At 46.5% G+C, this 13,959-nt stretch overlaps 3 protein-coding genes across 4 annotated transcripts in view; all 3 read right to left on the reverse strand.

Moving 5' to 3' along the window:
- The window catches only part of GCN1 (GCN1 activator of EIF2AK4), a 65,089-nt gene extending 61,583 nt beyond the window's left edge, over positions 1-3,506 (reverse strand). Inside the window, exon 1 of the mRNA XM_037816606.1 lies at positions 3,463-3,506. Coding sequence (XP_037672534.1) covers positions 3,463-3,480 — 18 coding nt within the window. The 5' untranslated portion in view covers positions 3,481-3,506. The remainder of the gene's footprint in view (positions 1-3,462) is intronic.
- A 973-nt stretch (positions 3,507-4,479) lies between these two features.
- Positions 4,480-8,285, reverse strand: RPLP0 (ribosomal protein lateral stalk subunit P0). Its single transcript, XM_037816948.1, has 8 exons — positions 8,236-8,285; positions 7,853-7,954; positions 6,751-6,926; positions 6,555-6,642; positions 6,279-6,425; positions 5,982-6,167; positions 5,013-5,153; positions 4,480-4,716 (listed from the first exon to the last, which is right to left on the reverse strand). Exons 2-8 carry the CDS (start codon positions 7,904-7,906, stop codon positions 4,555-4,557), a joined length of 954 nt encoding a protein of 317 aa, XP_037672876.1. The 5' UTR covers positions 7,907-7,954; positions 8,236-8,285; the 3' UTR covers positions 4,480-4,554.
- A 3,372-nt stretch (positions 8,286-11,657) lies between these two features.
- The window catches only part of PXN (paxillin), a 45,325-nt gene continuing 43,023 nt past the window's right edge, over positions 11,658-13,959 (reverse strand). For both annotated transcript variants that reach the window (XM_037816757.1, XM_037816758.1), the window contains one exon: positions 11,658-13,926. In XM_037816757.1, the coding sequence (XP_037672685.1) occupies positions 13,660-13,926 (267 nt within the window). In that variant the 3' untranslated portion in view covers positions 11,658-13,659. The remainder of the gene's footprint in view (positions 13,927-13,959) is intronic.

Consider the following 13,959-nt stretch of genomic DNA (forward strand, 5'->3'; position numbering starts at 1 on the left):
GGCACCAGCACCCCCATCTTACAGATGACGAAGGAAGAGCCTCTAAGAGGCAAAGTCATTTCTCAGAGTGGAGCCAAGAGTCATGCACCTGCATTTTTTCAAACTAAACCTGAAACCAAATAGGTCTATAAACTGATGCTAACAATCCCTGTCAACCCCCGTCCAAGTTACCACAGCTGCAGTCCCTTCCACAGGAACAGAAGCATAAGACCCAGGGAGAGGACAGTTTGCAAATATTCCTGAGCAATATTGTACAGACTAAAAAGTGGGCCGGTCGTGGATACACATGTAATAGAGCAGGGCACTGTCTTTTTCTTTTGAGGGTTTTTCACAGGCAGAATAAGAAACAAGCGTGCATAAAGAAATAAAATAACCCTGAGTTTTTTGTATGTTTAAATCCCTGCTACAATTCTGCCAATGAATAAACTGATGTCCAAAACTTGGACATCTATGAAAACAACTTATTAACTTGAAAATGTCTTTTGTTTTTATAGTTATAAATGCACATAATTAAGAAGAATCAAAGTAAAAAATTTCGTGAGGTCTGCTATAAGAAGCAGTCCCTTGCCCTAACTCACCAGGGGCAACCTCTTCCATCAGATTTGGTTGAATGTTTTGGCATTTGCCTCTCTATCTCTAAATGACTTGTTTATACTGCTAGGCTTGATTTTTCAGTTTTAGTGCCTATCTCCCAGAGTTCTCTTTCCTTTTCCCAAGCCCACCACTCACCTTCCCTATTTTGTGAATGTAATTTCCCAATTTCCTAATATGGGATAGCTCAGTAGTCAGTATTTACATTATATATAAATAGTATCCATATTTCCATTTAATAAACTATGATTTTGCTCTCTAGCCTACAGTTTTTCAATTCCCCTGGAGTTAGTAACTGCCCTTTCCCACCCCTTGTTTTATCTGTTCTTATCAGTAATCTAACCCCCAACTCTTTGCCATTTGTCTAAATCTTAAGACATTTAGCCAGACCAGGTATACAATCAATCAAATTAAACCTAGCTAAGGAGGTCTCTCCAGGAGTTTTCTGACCTGCCCCAATCTGGACTGGTGATCTTCTACAGCTAGGGCACAGTTTATCACCCTGAAAGCCTCCCTCTCTCTTGTATTTGGGTGAAGCACATTCTCCAGGGGCTTTCTGAGAAAGGAACGAATGAGAGGTAAATTTGTGGAGTCTTTGCATGTCTAGGGTAACATTATTTTCCTTCAGAATTCTGAAGGCAGTTCTCCATTGTGTTCTAGCTTTCAGGGATGTCACAAAGTCCAACGCCATTCTGATTCCTCATCCTCTGCAGGAGACCCAAGAATTTCCTCTTTTGCCCAGGGTTCTAAACTCTCATGATAATGTGCTTTAGCGTGTGTCTATTTCCATCCAATGTGCTGAGCACTTTGGGTCTGGAAACACATCCTTCAGCTTGGAGAATTTTTCTTGAACTATTTTATTCAATCGATGATTTCCTCCTCTCCCTCTTATTTGGATACTGGACCTCCTAACCTAGTCCTCACAATGCAGCAATCCTATTTTACACTCTCCAGAGAGAAAAATTCCCATTTTTCACCAGGGTGGAAGGGGAGATCTGGGTCTGAACTGCATCTGAAACAGACTTGCAACCAATTCTCCTTCATTTAGTCTCTCCCTATTCACCCTCACTTCCAGAGGTTAATGGATACCACCAATCTTTCAGAAACTCTGCAGTGTAAATCAGATTGGTTTGCAGCTTTCCCAATTGTTGCCTTAGGATTCATTTTTCTTGGGTCTGCTAAGTCCTTTCCACTCATCATGGCTTTCTAGCTTTCAAAAGTACACTGCTGTTGTCTGCACTCCCGTGCCCCTAATCCTCATGCCATTTTTTTTAAAAATGCTTTACTCGTTTTAGTAGGGTCTGAGGAGTGAAAACAGGTGCGTGTACACAATCCACCATCTCCCTAGAATTCCCACATAGCCGTCTTTCCTTGTGATGATATTGAATTCCTGGCTATAGTTTCTCTCACAATGAATGGGCTCTTCAGGTTTAAGGCTCTTCTTTTTCTTTATCAGAAAATGAACGTTACCTATTTGAGACCCTGTCAGTATGAAACTGAGAGTACACCAAGAGCCTTCAGTGATATCATATGCAAAGAGCTTTAACGCTCACAAGTTTCTCTCTAGAGCAGCACTGTCCGATAAAACTTTCTGTGATGAAGCAGCCACCAGCCATGTGTGACTACTGTACACTTGAAATATGGCTAGTACAACTGAGGAAGCGAATTTTTCGTTTTATTTAATTTTAACTAATTCAAATAGCCATATGGCTATTATTTTAAGTAGCCCTGTGGCAAGTGGCTACCATATTGGACAACACAGCTCTAGAGGAAAGGTATTTTTGCAGTTGAGCATCAGTGTTAAACATTCATCCTATATTCCCAAATACCTCCCACCTCTGAAAATATTCAATAGAGTAAGAAGATTTTCTTTCTAGGATTCAGTATGACACAACTTGAAACAAATTAACAGCCCCTTATATAGGAGACCCTCAATAAATGTCTTCTGAATATTCAGGTAGATAGTCACTCTCTGGTCACTCTCATCACCCAGGAGACCCAAGTGAGCCTAGCCGTCCTTTAGATATCTGTATGTTTTTTTCTTTTTTTTTCCCCACCACACTGTCTTTTCAACCTTAAACAATCACAGTTACAGTCAAGGCTAGGGTGGAGGAAAAAGATTTTCCCAAGCTCTTCCCAGAACTACAAGGTACCAATCAAGGGGTACAGGAACAGATATAATCAAGGGGAACAAGAACTCTTCCTGGGTAGCCACAGTTCTTTTATCTAACCCTGGATGGAATACTACGGAATAGTAACAGCCAATATATATCAAGCCCTACTTTATCTCACTGAATCCTCAAGACTACCCTACAAGGTAGTTATTATTTTAATCCAATTTTATAGATGAAAAGACTGACATTTGACCCGGTTAAGTCACTTGCCCAGCGCCTGAGAACGGCGGCAGGGGACTCAAACCCAGATCTGCATGAATACAAAGACTGTGCTGTAAGTCCCTACACACAGTAGGTACTCGAGAAATATTTAACCGAATGCAAAGTTAAAGGAAGATCTGGCATTGGCCCAGGGCTCCATGTCGGTGTGCATGAGGGAAATGGAGCGGAGACTCCAAGAGCTGAACTTCTGCAACTCCAGGGTAGGGGAGGGCCCCGCCGAGTTCCAGCTGCCGAAGCCGAGGCCGGAGCCCTTTGACTCCTCGAGCTCGGAACGGTTGGCGGCGCCCGAGCCGGGGGCCGGGCCGGACCCGGAGCCCTATAGGATCCGCCCGAGGCAACCCGGGGGCCGCATCCCCGCAGTCACCGCACCCCGCAGCCCCTCGCCCCGAGGCCGAGCAGCGGGGACGACCCGGCCCGAAGGCCAACGTTCGCTCCCATTCCCCAGCTTCATTGGCCCAGCTGCCACCCGCCTCACCTGCGTGTCCGCCGCCATCCTGCCGGCGCTGACCCCGGAATCCCTTCCGGAGCGCTTCCGGGTCACCGCGCGAGCCCACGCGGCAGGGCGAGGCCTAAAGTCTGGGCCAGTAGCTAGGCTTGGCGCTCCGGGCCGGAACGGCGGCTGTTCCCGGGCCCAAGTTCCCGGGCCCCGGGCGAGCCCGGGCTACAAGTCAAGTGGCTGGATCGGATGCCTAGACTCGCGCCTGGGACAATCAAGATCTTTTCCCCAGGATCCGCCCCTCATTTTCCGATCAAGGTGCCCTTCTCCGCCAGGTCCGGTACAGCAGGAGGGTCTGTGAGGATCTGTTTTAGGATGAGATTTCAAGTGGAGTTGAGAGGACATTCTGGAGATTATTAAGCATTATACAGACATTCCTTCGTAGGTTTTAGTGAGCTAGAAGGAAACAGCTGACTGTTGAACTGCAACCCAGTAGCCTTGATGCTTGACGACAACTGTATAAGTGTATAGCTTGCACTGTGTGCCCATGTGAAAACCTTGTGGCTCACACTCCCTTTATCCAGTGTATGGACAATGATAGAAAAAGGGGGACAAAAAGTAAATGAGTAATAGGGAGGGATGGGGGGATGGGATGTTTTGGGTTTTTTTTTACTTTGATTTTTATTCTTTGTGTGTGTTCAAGAATTGATTGTGGTGGTGAATGCATGGTACTGTGAACTGACTGTACCCTGTGGATGATTGTATGGTTTGTGAATCCATCTCAATAAAATTGAATTTAAAGAAATGGAAAAAAAAAACACAAAACACTGCTCTCCAGGATGATGCCTGGCATTCGCTCACTGAATGCCTAAGAACCTACTCCGTGTATCTTAGAGGAACAGGCTAGTGGTCAGATGTCCCATAGGAATAAGAATTCCAGTCTAAAAAAAGGACAGTTGAAACTGGTCTAGAAAATGTAGCTGATGCTAGGAAGAGGCTTTAGTTTCCAGTATACAGCACTATAAACTTCAAAACATACAAAATAAAGCCTCCAGAGACTTTTTAAGAGAAGTAAGCCTTTATTTCCTCATTTCACAAATAAAGCTAGTTCAGTTGGCTGCTTTTTGGTGACTAGTCAAAGAGACCAAATCCCATATCCTCATCCGACTCCTCTGACTCTTCCTTTGCTTCAACCTTGGCTGGGGCTGCAGCAGCAGCAGGAGCAGCAGTGGTAGCGGCGGCCACAGGGGCAGCAGCCACGAATGCAGATGGATCAGCCAAGAAGGCCTTGACCTGAAAGCAAGGGGATAAATTAGTGATCATCCACAACAGTCATCCACACCCCCTCACAACCCCTAGCCCTCCACTGTGAGGTCTTCCCTAACAGGAAACAACCAAGGTTGGGTATGGCTCTCACCCATTTACTCCTCCAAGTCTCTCGTCATTCCTAAAGTAAGCACACCTCCCAAAATAACCTTATAGTTATACTCTTAATGTATTTGCTATGTAGGCTACAATTACAAAAATGATAAAAGTACTAAGCAGTAGGCTGCCATCTGTCCCCCGTAGTTCTGGTGGTATTTTCTTACCTTTTCAGCAAGTGGGAAGGTATAATCAGTCTCCACAGACAAAGCCAGAACTCGCTTGTACCCATTGATGATAGAATGGGGTACTGATGCAACAGTTGGGTAACCAATCTGCAGACATACGCTGGCAACATTGCGGACACCCTGGGGGTAAGGGAGAAATTACATTTTAGATGAGACCTCCTAGGAAAAAGGCAGTGGAATCCAGACAAAGCTAAAGCAGAACAGAAACACTTGTTAAGTATCTCAAACACAAGAGACACTTTAATCTCATACCAATTGTTCCTGGCAAAGCACTTCACACCCACTGACTTAAATGCTTTTTGCCCTTATTCCCAATCCATGTTACCTACTGATGAGACTCAAAGCCACTATTTTATGAAAAATATAAACTATCAACTGTACCATTGAGTTCCATGAAAGAGAAACACTATAAACTAATTTCAGACTGAATTTTATATACTCATGGAGATTTTTTTAAAATTGGTGCTATTTAGGATATTATTTAATTGCAATAAAGTAAAAAATATTTGACCAATAAAGAAACAATGTACCTTCTATCACCATTACTTATTAAGACACCTTAGTGGTAAAAGTTAAAGACAGTGCCAGAAAAAGGAATCTCAGTCCTCCCAAGAAAGGACACTTGGTAATCTTATGTGAACACTTATATAGGAAAGCAAGCATTAAATTGTCCTCGTGAGTTTGTCATGACTACCCAAAATCTCAGCTATCATTGCAGTACCTAGAACAGCCCTTACCATGTGCCCAGCACAGTTCTAAGGCTTTACGTTCACTAATTCATTAAATCCTTCAATAATCACATATTATTGCCATTTTACAGATAAAGAAACTGAGGTGGACAGATTAAACCATTCGTGGTTATACATCTAATTTAAGCAGCACAGCCATTATTCAATCTGACACTTGTCGGGCTCTCAACAATTTATGGAAGGGCCTGGCAGTATGTACCTCCAGGAAGCGAGAGTGCAGAGTTTCCTCTGTGATGTCAAGTACTTCAGGGTTGTAGATGCTGCCATTGTCAAACACCTGCTGGATGATCAGCCCAAAGGAGAAGGGAGAGATGTTCAGCATGTTCAGCAGCGTGGCTTCGCTGGCTCCCACTTTGTCTCCAGTCTTGATAAGCTGCACATCACTCTGAAGAACAAGACAGCTGGCAATTAATACCTGGGCATCCAGCAGACCCAAAGCCACTAAGAGAATCCCCAACACTTGCCTGACCAACACTGGCAAGCCAGGACCACTCACCAGGATTTCAATGGTACCCCTGGAGATCTTAGTGGTGATGCCTAAAGCCTGGAAGAAGGAGGTCTTCTCGGGACCCAGCCCAGTGTTCTGGGCGGGCACAGTGACTTCGCATGGGGCAATGGCACCAGCACGGGCGGCAGCTGGCACCTGAACAAAAACAAAAAACAGTAAGAACATTCATCTCACCACAGATCCAACCTGAGAATGGTCAATTTTGCTTTCAAGGAGCCAAAGTTAACAATAAGGTCTCTTTAGCCAACCCAATCCTCCCATTACCTTGTTGGCCATCAGCATGTCCCTGATCTCAGTGAGGTCCTCCTTGGTGAACACAAAGCCCACATTCCCCCGGATATGAGGCAAAAGTCTGCAAAGACAAGTTCACAGGAGACAGTCACCTTTCAGCACCATTCTCCAGGAAAATGGAAAAGGACACTGGGAAAGGAGGACAGGACTGGCCAGGGAATTGACTAACTTCTCCAGGGCCGGGTTGTTTTCCAGATGCCCTCGGATGGCCTTGCGCATCATGGTGTTCTTGCCCATCAGCACCACAGCCTTCCCACGGAGGGACATGCGGATCTGCTGCATCTGCTTGGAGCCCACATTGTCTGCTCCCACAATGAAGCATTTTGGATAATCATCCAGAAGTTGCTACAAAAATAAGCCCGAAACAATAAAAGTTTAGCCACAATCACTAGCTTTCCAATTCACACCCTTTCTTCTAGGCTTTTGAAATGACCTGAAGGAAGGGGCAATTCCTCCCACCAGGAACCACCTGAGTTATAACAGTGCCAGAATTGTTGAGACTTGCTGGCTTGCTGGGGATGAATAAATTCAAATCAAAAAGACAAAGGAACAGAAGTATCTTTCATAGAGCACAAAACCATAAAACCATAAAGCCCTAAGCAGATCTAGTTTTAATTTTTCCCAATTATAGGCATGTTTCTGATTTCACTAAAATAGCTTTTAATAAGGAAAAAAAAACTGCCCCAAATGATCCAAACAAGGGAAAGGATAGATTTATAGCATCAAAATACCACCTAAAGTAAACAGAGCAAAATGTTAATTGTAGAATCTACACGGTGGACAGAGACATTCTTTAAGTGCTTTATGTTTCTGAAAATTTTCTTAACAAATGTAGAGGAAAAAATGCAATACAGACTAAGCGGTAAAATGCAGTCTAACCCTCAAAGCACAGCATGGTCAGCTTTTCTCAACCAGGAACACCCACCAAAAGAAACTATTCAGCAAACAGTTTCTTGACTGGCAGGACTTAAAATATGCAACAACTTGCCTCCTTATAAAAGCACTCAACTACAGATCAAAGGAAATGAGTCACTCATTGCTTCAGACCGCCCAAAGAAGGCAGGGGAGTTAAAGTAAGTTGAGTCTACTTGCACGCTGCCATCTCAGGAGCCACTAACACCTGCTTGAGCTGTCACTGCAACCAGAGGAACACACCTCGGTAAACTCTTAAGATTAAACGATATGTGGGCAAAAGGATTTAATCAGTAGGCGGGATGGGGCAGCCGATCGTCTCTATTAGCTAATACCCGGGGTCCACACCCCCCACTTACGATGATCTTTAGGAAGTAGTTGGACTTCCAGGTCGCCCTGTCTTCCCTGGGCATCACGGCGGTGCGTCAGGGATTGCCACGCAGGGTTTAAAGACGATGTCACTGAGGGAAGAGAGGGAGCTCAGACCCGGTCACCTGCGCACCCGCCACCACGGCCAGGCCGGGTTCAGCACGAGGCCTAAGCGAGGCGGGCCACGCGAGAGCACCCGCCGGCCGGGCCTGGGGCCGCAGCCGCCGCCACCACTACGGGAGCGCAAGCCGCCGCCGAGTCCCCAGGCCGGACATGCACGAACCCCACCACCCCTGAAGTCCCCAGTTCTCCCCAGAGCCACCCACCCCATCCTCCCAGCTGCCCCCGCAACAACTCTAGCGGCCGAACGAACCTCTCAAGAGGACGCCTGGCGAGAGAAGGACCGCGCGCCGGCGCGTAATATTTATGCTCAAACGAAACAGCCAATCAGAAGACGAGGACAGCGCCCCCGCCTATTGGCTGGCACCGTTGCCCGTCTAGCGAGGCGGACTTGATGTAGGCAGCCATTGGATGATGTCGCTGCCACCCCAACCAACGAGAAGCTGCCTTTAAATAAGGTAATTGAGAAAGCGCTTCCTAGAGTTGAGGGAGTTTTTTCAGAGCTGCTTCCCCCTGCTGGGCTGGAGCTGCCTTCCGGTAGGAGCTAGTTTGTGGTTTCCGCTTCCGGCGGGCCAAGACACAAACTTAAGAGAATCACGTGGAGGTCAGAAAAAGTGGCACATAGCTCAGAAACAGATCGGTCGCCTTGCTTCTGTGTCAGTTTGTTCTCCCCGCTCCCCAGCCAAAACAGAGGGATACTTTTAAACCGTAAATCGGACCATTTCTTCATCTGTTAAAACTCTTCAGAGGCCCCCCATTTCACTCAGAGTAAAAGCCCCAAACTTAAAACGGACTACAAAGCCTTACGCGATCTGTCCTCGACCTCTCCCCCTTCTAAGTCATTCCTTTTAAGCCAGACGATGCCCTTTGCTGCTTTTCCAGCAGCATGCTCCCACTAAGGAGCTGTACACTGGCTCCCATGAACAGCACTCTTTCAGTAACTCACCTCTAGGGAGTCTTGGCTCAGGTATCTGCTCAATGAGGCCTGCCTGAGTGCCGTATTTAAAATGACAAAATCCCTCCTTCCCATTCCTTCTTTACCCTGTTAATAGTTTTTCAGTAGCACTCACAACTTCTAAAAGATTATATAATTTACTTATTGCATTATTGTCTCTCCCTGCAAGAATGCAGGTTCCACAGGGGCAAAGATTTTTGTCTTTGTCTGAGCCTAGTACACACTTCATGAATTATTAGTAAATTCTTTTAGGAGTCTTCCATTCAACAAACCCTTATTTGAAAACGTGCTGTACCATTAAATATTTTTTTGAATGATTGAGCTTAGATCCTAGGGCAGAAGGGAAGTTTCCCCCTATCTCCACCCTTTCACTTGTCAGTTAGAAATTTCTGATGATTTCCTCTAGACCAAGCAATATCAACTACAAAATGGTTGGCTAGATGTGGTCTCAAGTCCTTTTCTCTAAACTTACCCCCAACAAGGCTGGTCTAAGGTTGGAACTCTGATTTTCCTGGCCTGCGTCTAATTTTGTTACACAGCCTCTTTGAATAGTCGCTTTGAGAATGAAAGCCAGCTTTTCCAGTCACTGTCATCAGGGACTATGCCAAACCTGATTAACAATCAGAATCACCCTAGGAGGTGTAAATCTCCCTGGCAACACAGGATATGACTCCCGGGGATGAACCTGGACCCGGCAACCTGGGATTGAGAACATCTTCTTGGCCAAAAGGGGAAACGAAATGAAACAAAATAAAGTTTCAGTGGCTGAAAGGTTTCAAATGGAGTCAAGAGGTCACTCTGGAGGGCATTCTTATGCACTATATAGATATTCTTTTTCAGGTTTTAGTGAATTGGAATAGCTAGAAGGAAATACTTGAAACTGTCAAACTGCAACCCAATAGCCTTGATTCTTGAAGATGATTGCATAACTATGAAGCTTACATAGTGTGACGGTGTGATTGTGAAAACCTTGTGGCTAGCACTCCCTTTATCCAGTGTGTGGACAGATGAGTAGAAAAATCGGGACAAAAACTAAACAAAAAATGGAGTGGGATGGGGGGATGAAATGATTTGGGTGTTTTTTTTTAATTTTACTTTATATTCTTATTTTGATTATTTTTGGTGTAAGGAAAATGTTCAAAAATTGTGGTAATGAATGCACAACTATATGATGGTACTGTGAACAGCTGATTGTTCACTATGGATGATTGTATGTTATGTGACTATATCTCAATAAAACAATTTTTTTAAAAAAGCCTAGGAGCTTTGTAAAAATAGGAATTTCTAGGTCTTACTCCAGGCCTACTGAATCACAATCCACAGGAGGGGGACCCATGGATCTATATTCTGTTTTAAAGCCCTCTGGTGCCTCTGTTGATCAGCCTGGTTTAAGAACAGCTGGAGCAGGTCTTAGACAACTGCTAAGATCCCTTTTTAATGACAATGCATTATTTCATGTTCAGTATTGTACTAAGAATTTTGTGCACATTATCTCTGTAAATCTTAACTTCAATCCTCTGAGATAGGTATCAGTATTCCCATTTATACATGAGAAAATTCACACCAAGAGATTAAATAATTTGCCCAAGTCCCTCAGCCAATTCTGGCTTCAGAATTGAAATCTAGGAGCAAGTTTAACATCCCTGGGCCTCAATATGCTATGCTGTCCCTTTCAAACCCTGAGGCTGTCCCCCTCTAAACTCACTTTTCTAAGTATATGTACACTCACATGGTACCTTCCCAAGGACATCCTGGCCCTGTGATATAAATACCAAGATCCTCTCTAATTGCAGTACATCAATATAATGGAATACCATGAAGCCATTAAAAATTGATGCAGATCTATATTTATTGACATGGGAAAATATCCACAAAGTACAGTTGAGTGAAAAAGAAAATCACAGTGTAGTATCCCAAACCCATTTCTACAAATGAAATGAATCCAACATGTCCTGGAAGAATAAAACGAGTAATTCATTATCTTTGGGTGAGCGTTGAAATAGCACAGGTGAAATGGTCCAGGTCCAGACTAGAATTCCACATGCTGCTGTTGGAGGACTATTCCAAACAGGGAAACTGAAGTCACGGCTCAAGGTAGAACAAAGCTCTTGGGGAAGATGACAATAGCTCCTGGGGGCCTAGGACTCAAGTTCTGGTTCTGACAAGAGCAGAGGAAGCATGCAAATATGGACATGACCACGGGGGGACAGTAGAGTCCCATTCTCAAGAGTAAGTCAGACTCCTGCAGCCTGGGAGGGTTCAGCTGCACCCACTGTGTTGGGCTAGCCCAGGAGTGGTGATGTCTGGCTCAACCCAGGAAAACCATATCTTATCTCCACATAGGCAGTTCTCCTCTCTGAACCTCTTTCCCAATTTGCTAATGAACGGAAGGACACCCAGGGGCCTAGGTGAGGATACCCTGAGCGAATCCATGGGAGAGAAACCAAGACCGGGCCTGGCCCCTACAGGACCCAGTAATGCTGCTCCCAGCCTTCTCTCCCCAACTGCCAAGGAAGGAGCAAAGCTCACACGGGAGCAAGGCAGGACTCATGATCCCAGACAAGTGAGGCATCAGGGAATCCCATCCCCATGGCTTTTTGCCTCAAATAAGGGGATTACCAATGGTTTGCCCTCAAACTGGTCATCCTTATGAGTCTGGGGAGGGCTTGGTCTCTTTGCAGGGACTAAGTTATCTCAGATCACAAAGGAAAGGCACTAGCGCAGGTGAAAATAATGGCAAATTTTATTGGCATAAATCACAGGAATTGAAATGGGAAAAAGCCATGTTAGAAGTAAAATCAAAATCAAATTATCAAATAACCACCAACCCAGAGGTTGGACCCCAGAAGCCCCTGTCCCTGTTAGAGAGGGGCCTGGGCAGGTCTCTGTAAACAAAGCAGTAAGGCCTATGGGTGCAAGTGGAGACGTCAGACGTTTGGAGAGGCCCAGCTGACCTCCCAGAGCTGGGCAGCTCTAGCCTTGCCACGGAGGGTGACCCTCTTCCCGGACCCCCTGCACAGAAGCATCTGCTATGAGGCTAGTGGAGTGGTCTGGGTCTCCCTCACTTCGGACCCCTTGGGGGCCCCTTCCTACCGACCAGGATCTCCCAGGGCTGCCTGATCCTGTTCATCCTTGGGGAAAAGAGCTCTGGGGGCTTTCCTTTGCTTCAACCCAGGATCCTATCCCTCCACCCCAAATCCTATCAGGCCCCCCCACCTGCAACAACCTGGGCCCTTCTCCCTAGACCTCTTGTGTGTCCATCCCACCTGCAAAAGGGGAAGAACTGGTACCCAGTCCCCAGAGAGAGCAGGAAATGGGGAAGTGACGTGCCCAGTGGAATCACCAAGAACCTAGAGAGATTTTTATGGTTTTTACAGTCAAAAATCAGGCACCAGCTTTCCTGAGAAGGTAGAAGAAAGAGTCCCAGAGAAGCAGTGAGAAGGCTGAGAATGGTCAGGAGGCTTTATTTGTTGCCAAAAAGTTCAGAAGGAACAGAAGCCCCTAATGGCTTACTTGAACAGGAAACAGCACCCCTAAAAGTGTGCTTTCCCCTTCTCCTCCCCACCAGGAACAGGACCGATGGGGGTTCTGAATTCTAGGCCCAAAACGGCAAGAAATCCTTTAGCCAGTTTTATAGTTAAGAGCTTGCTGGCCTGGGCAGTAAAGAAGGGGTTTCAAAATACAGCAGTTTATAAAACACTCCCAGTTAGCTATGATGTGAAAGAAGGGTCACAGAGCTGCTCCCAGTTCACCTGCTTGTGCTAAGAAAAAAAATAAAATACAAATGGCTTCCCCACCCCCAGCCCTCAGTATAAAGCAAATTCCATACCAAAGCCACTGTCACCAACAGGATCAGTGCAGGTGGCGAGAAGAATACAAAAGGGGACATCTTTAAAATCTCTTCAAAATCATTTTGTAAAGAGAAGTAAAAGCAACTCAGATGATATGAATTCAAACCTCAATGTAGAAATCTATCAAAGTCGGCACAGCGTCCAGGCACGGGGTGATACTTCCCACTCACGCCATCCCGGAGATGAAGTTACTATAAAACATTATTGCTGGAAAGGCCTTTCTCAGTAGAACCAGAGCAGTTAAAAGAAGGGAGGTCAAGGCGAGAGGTGGGATGGGGCAGTCACCCAGGCCCGGGTGACTGGAAGGGCAGGAGCAGGACAGGGCACCTCCCCTGGTCCCTTGGCTGCCCCACCGGGCGGACAGGTGGATTTATGCTGGCATCGTCTGGAGGGAGCTGGGTGTCCCCCAGTACTCTCAGAACAAGGATAATTAGGTCAGGGAGAAATAAGGATAAAGAGACCTGACGTGTATTAGGGGCCAACCCTGCCTGCCCTCCCCCGGCTCCACTGCCAAAATATGAATAAGAGATGGCTCCAGTGTGGGGTGTTGGCACGGCCAAGCCAGTTCTCGGGAACACGCACGGTGCGGGGCAGGACCCTCCAGCCTCTACCTCCAGGGCAGGATGACCGGTGGGCCAAGCCCAGTTTGCAAGGATTGCAGGAGGAGACAGGAGGCCAGAGAGGCTCTGGCAGGGGTGAAGAAAAGCAGGCAGGCCCCCTCAAGGTCCTCTTCCCATCCTGCACCAGCTGAGGACATGGGTTCCAGTTTCGGCCGGGTTTGCCCCTTCACCCCTGGGCAAGGTCTCTGGGTCACAGTAGCAGTTGGGGATGATGGGCTGGGGAAGGTGGGCAGACGAAGGGATGAGGGAGCCTAGCAGAAGAGCTTGAGGAAGCAGTTCTGACAGTAAGGCTTGTCGTTCTGCTCCTTGAAGGTGCCCTTGTTGAGCTGCTTGAGGCAGAAGGCACAGACAAAGTGCTCCGGGTGGAACTTCTTGGCCATGGCGGTGATGCAGCGGCCCGTGATGGGCTTCTGGCAGCCGGAGCAGAGCGAGCCGCGCCGCTCGTGGTAGTGCACCTCACAATAGGGCTGCCCATCGTGCTCAAAGAAGCTGCCATTGATGAACGGCGTGAAGCATTCCTGCCAGACCGAAGAGGGGCAAGGAGCTCAGCC

The sequence above is a fragment of the Choloepus didactylus genome, chromosome 23, assembly GCF_015220235.1.
Source record: "Choloepus didactylus isolate mChoDid1 chromosome 23, mChoDid1.pri, whole genome shotgun sequence".
Lineage (NCBI taxonomy): Eukaryota > Metazoa > Chordata > Mammalia > Pilosa > Megalonychidae > Choloepus > Choloepus didactylus.

What these genes read in the sequence shown, in the direction of transcription:
- RPLP0 (XM_037816948.1), bottom strand. Translation starts at nt 7,906, where the DNA reads ATGCCCAGGGAAGACAGGGCGACCTGGAAGTCCAACTACTTCCTAAAG. An exon ending in GGGGTACCATTGAAATCCTG is followed by an intron (nt 6,168 to 6,278) that starts GTGAGTGGTCCT and finishes CTTGTTCTTCAG; the next exon opens with AGTGATGTGCAGCTTATCAA. An exon ending in CCTTCCCACTTGCTGAAAAG is followed by an intron (nt 4,717 to 5,012) that starts GTAAGAAAATAC and finishes CCTTGCTTTCAG; the next exon opens with GTCAAGGCCTTCTTGGCTGA.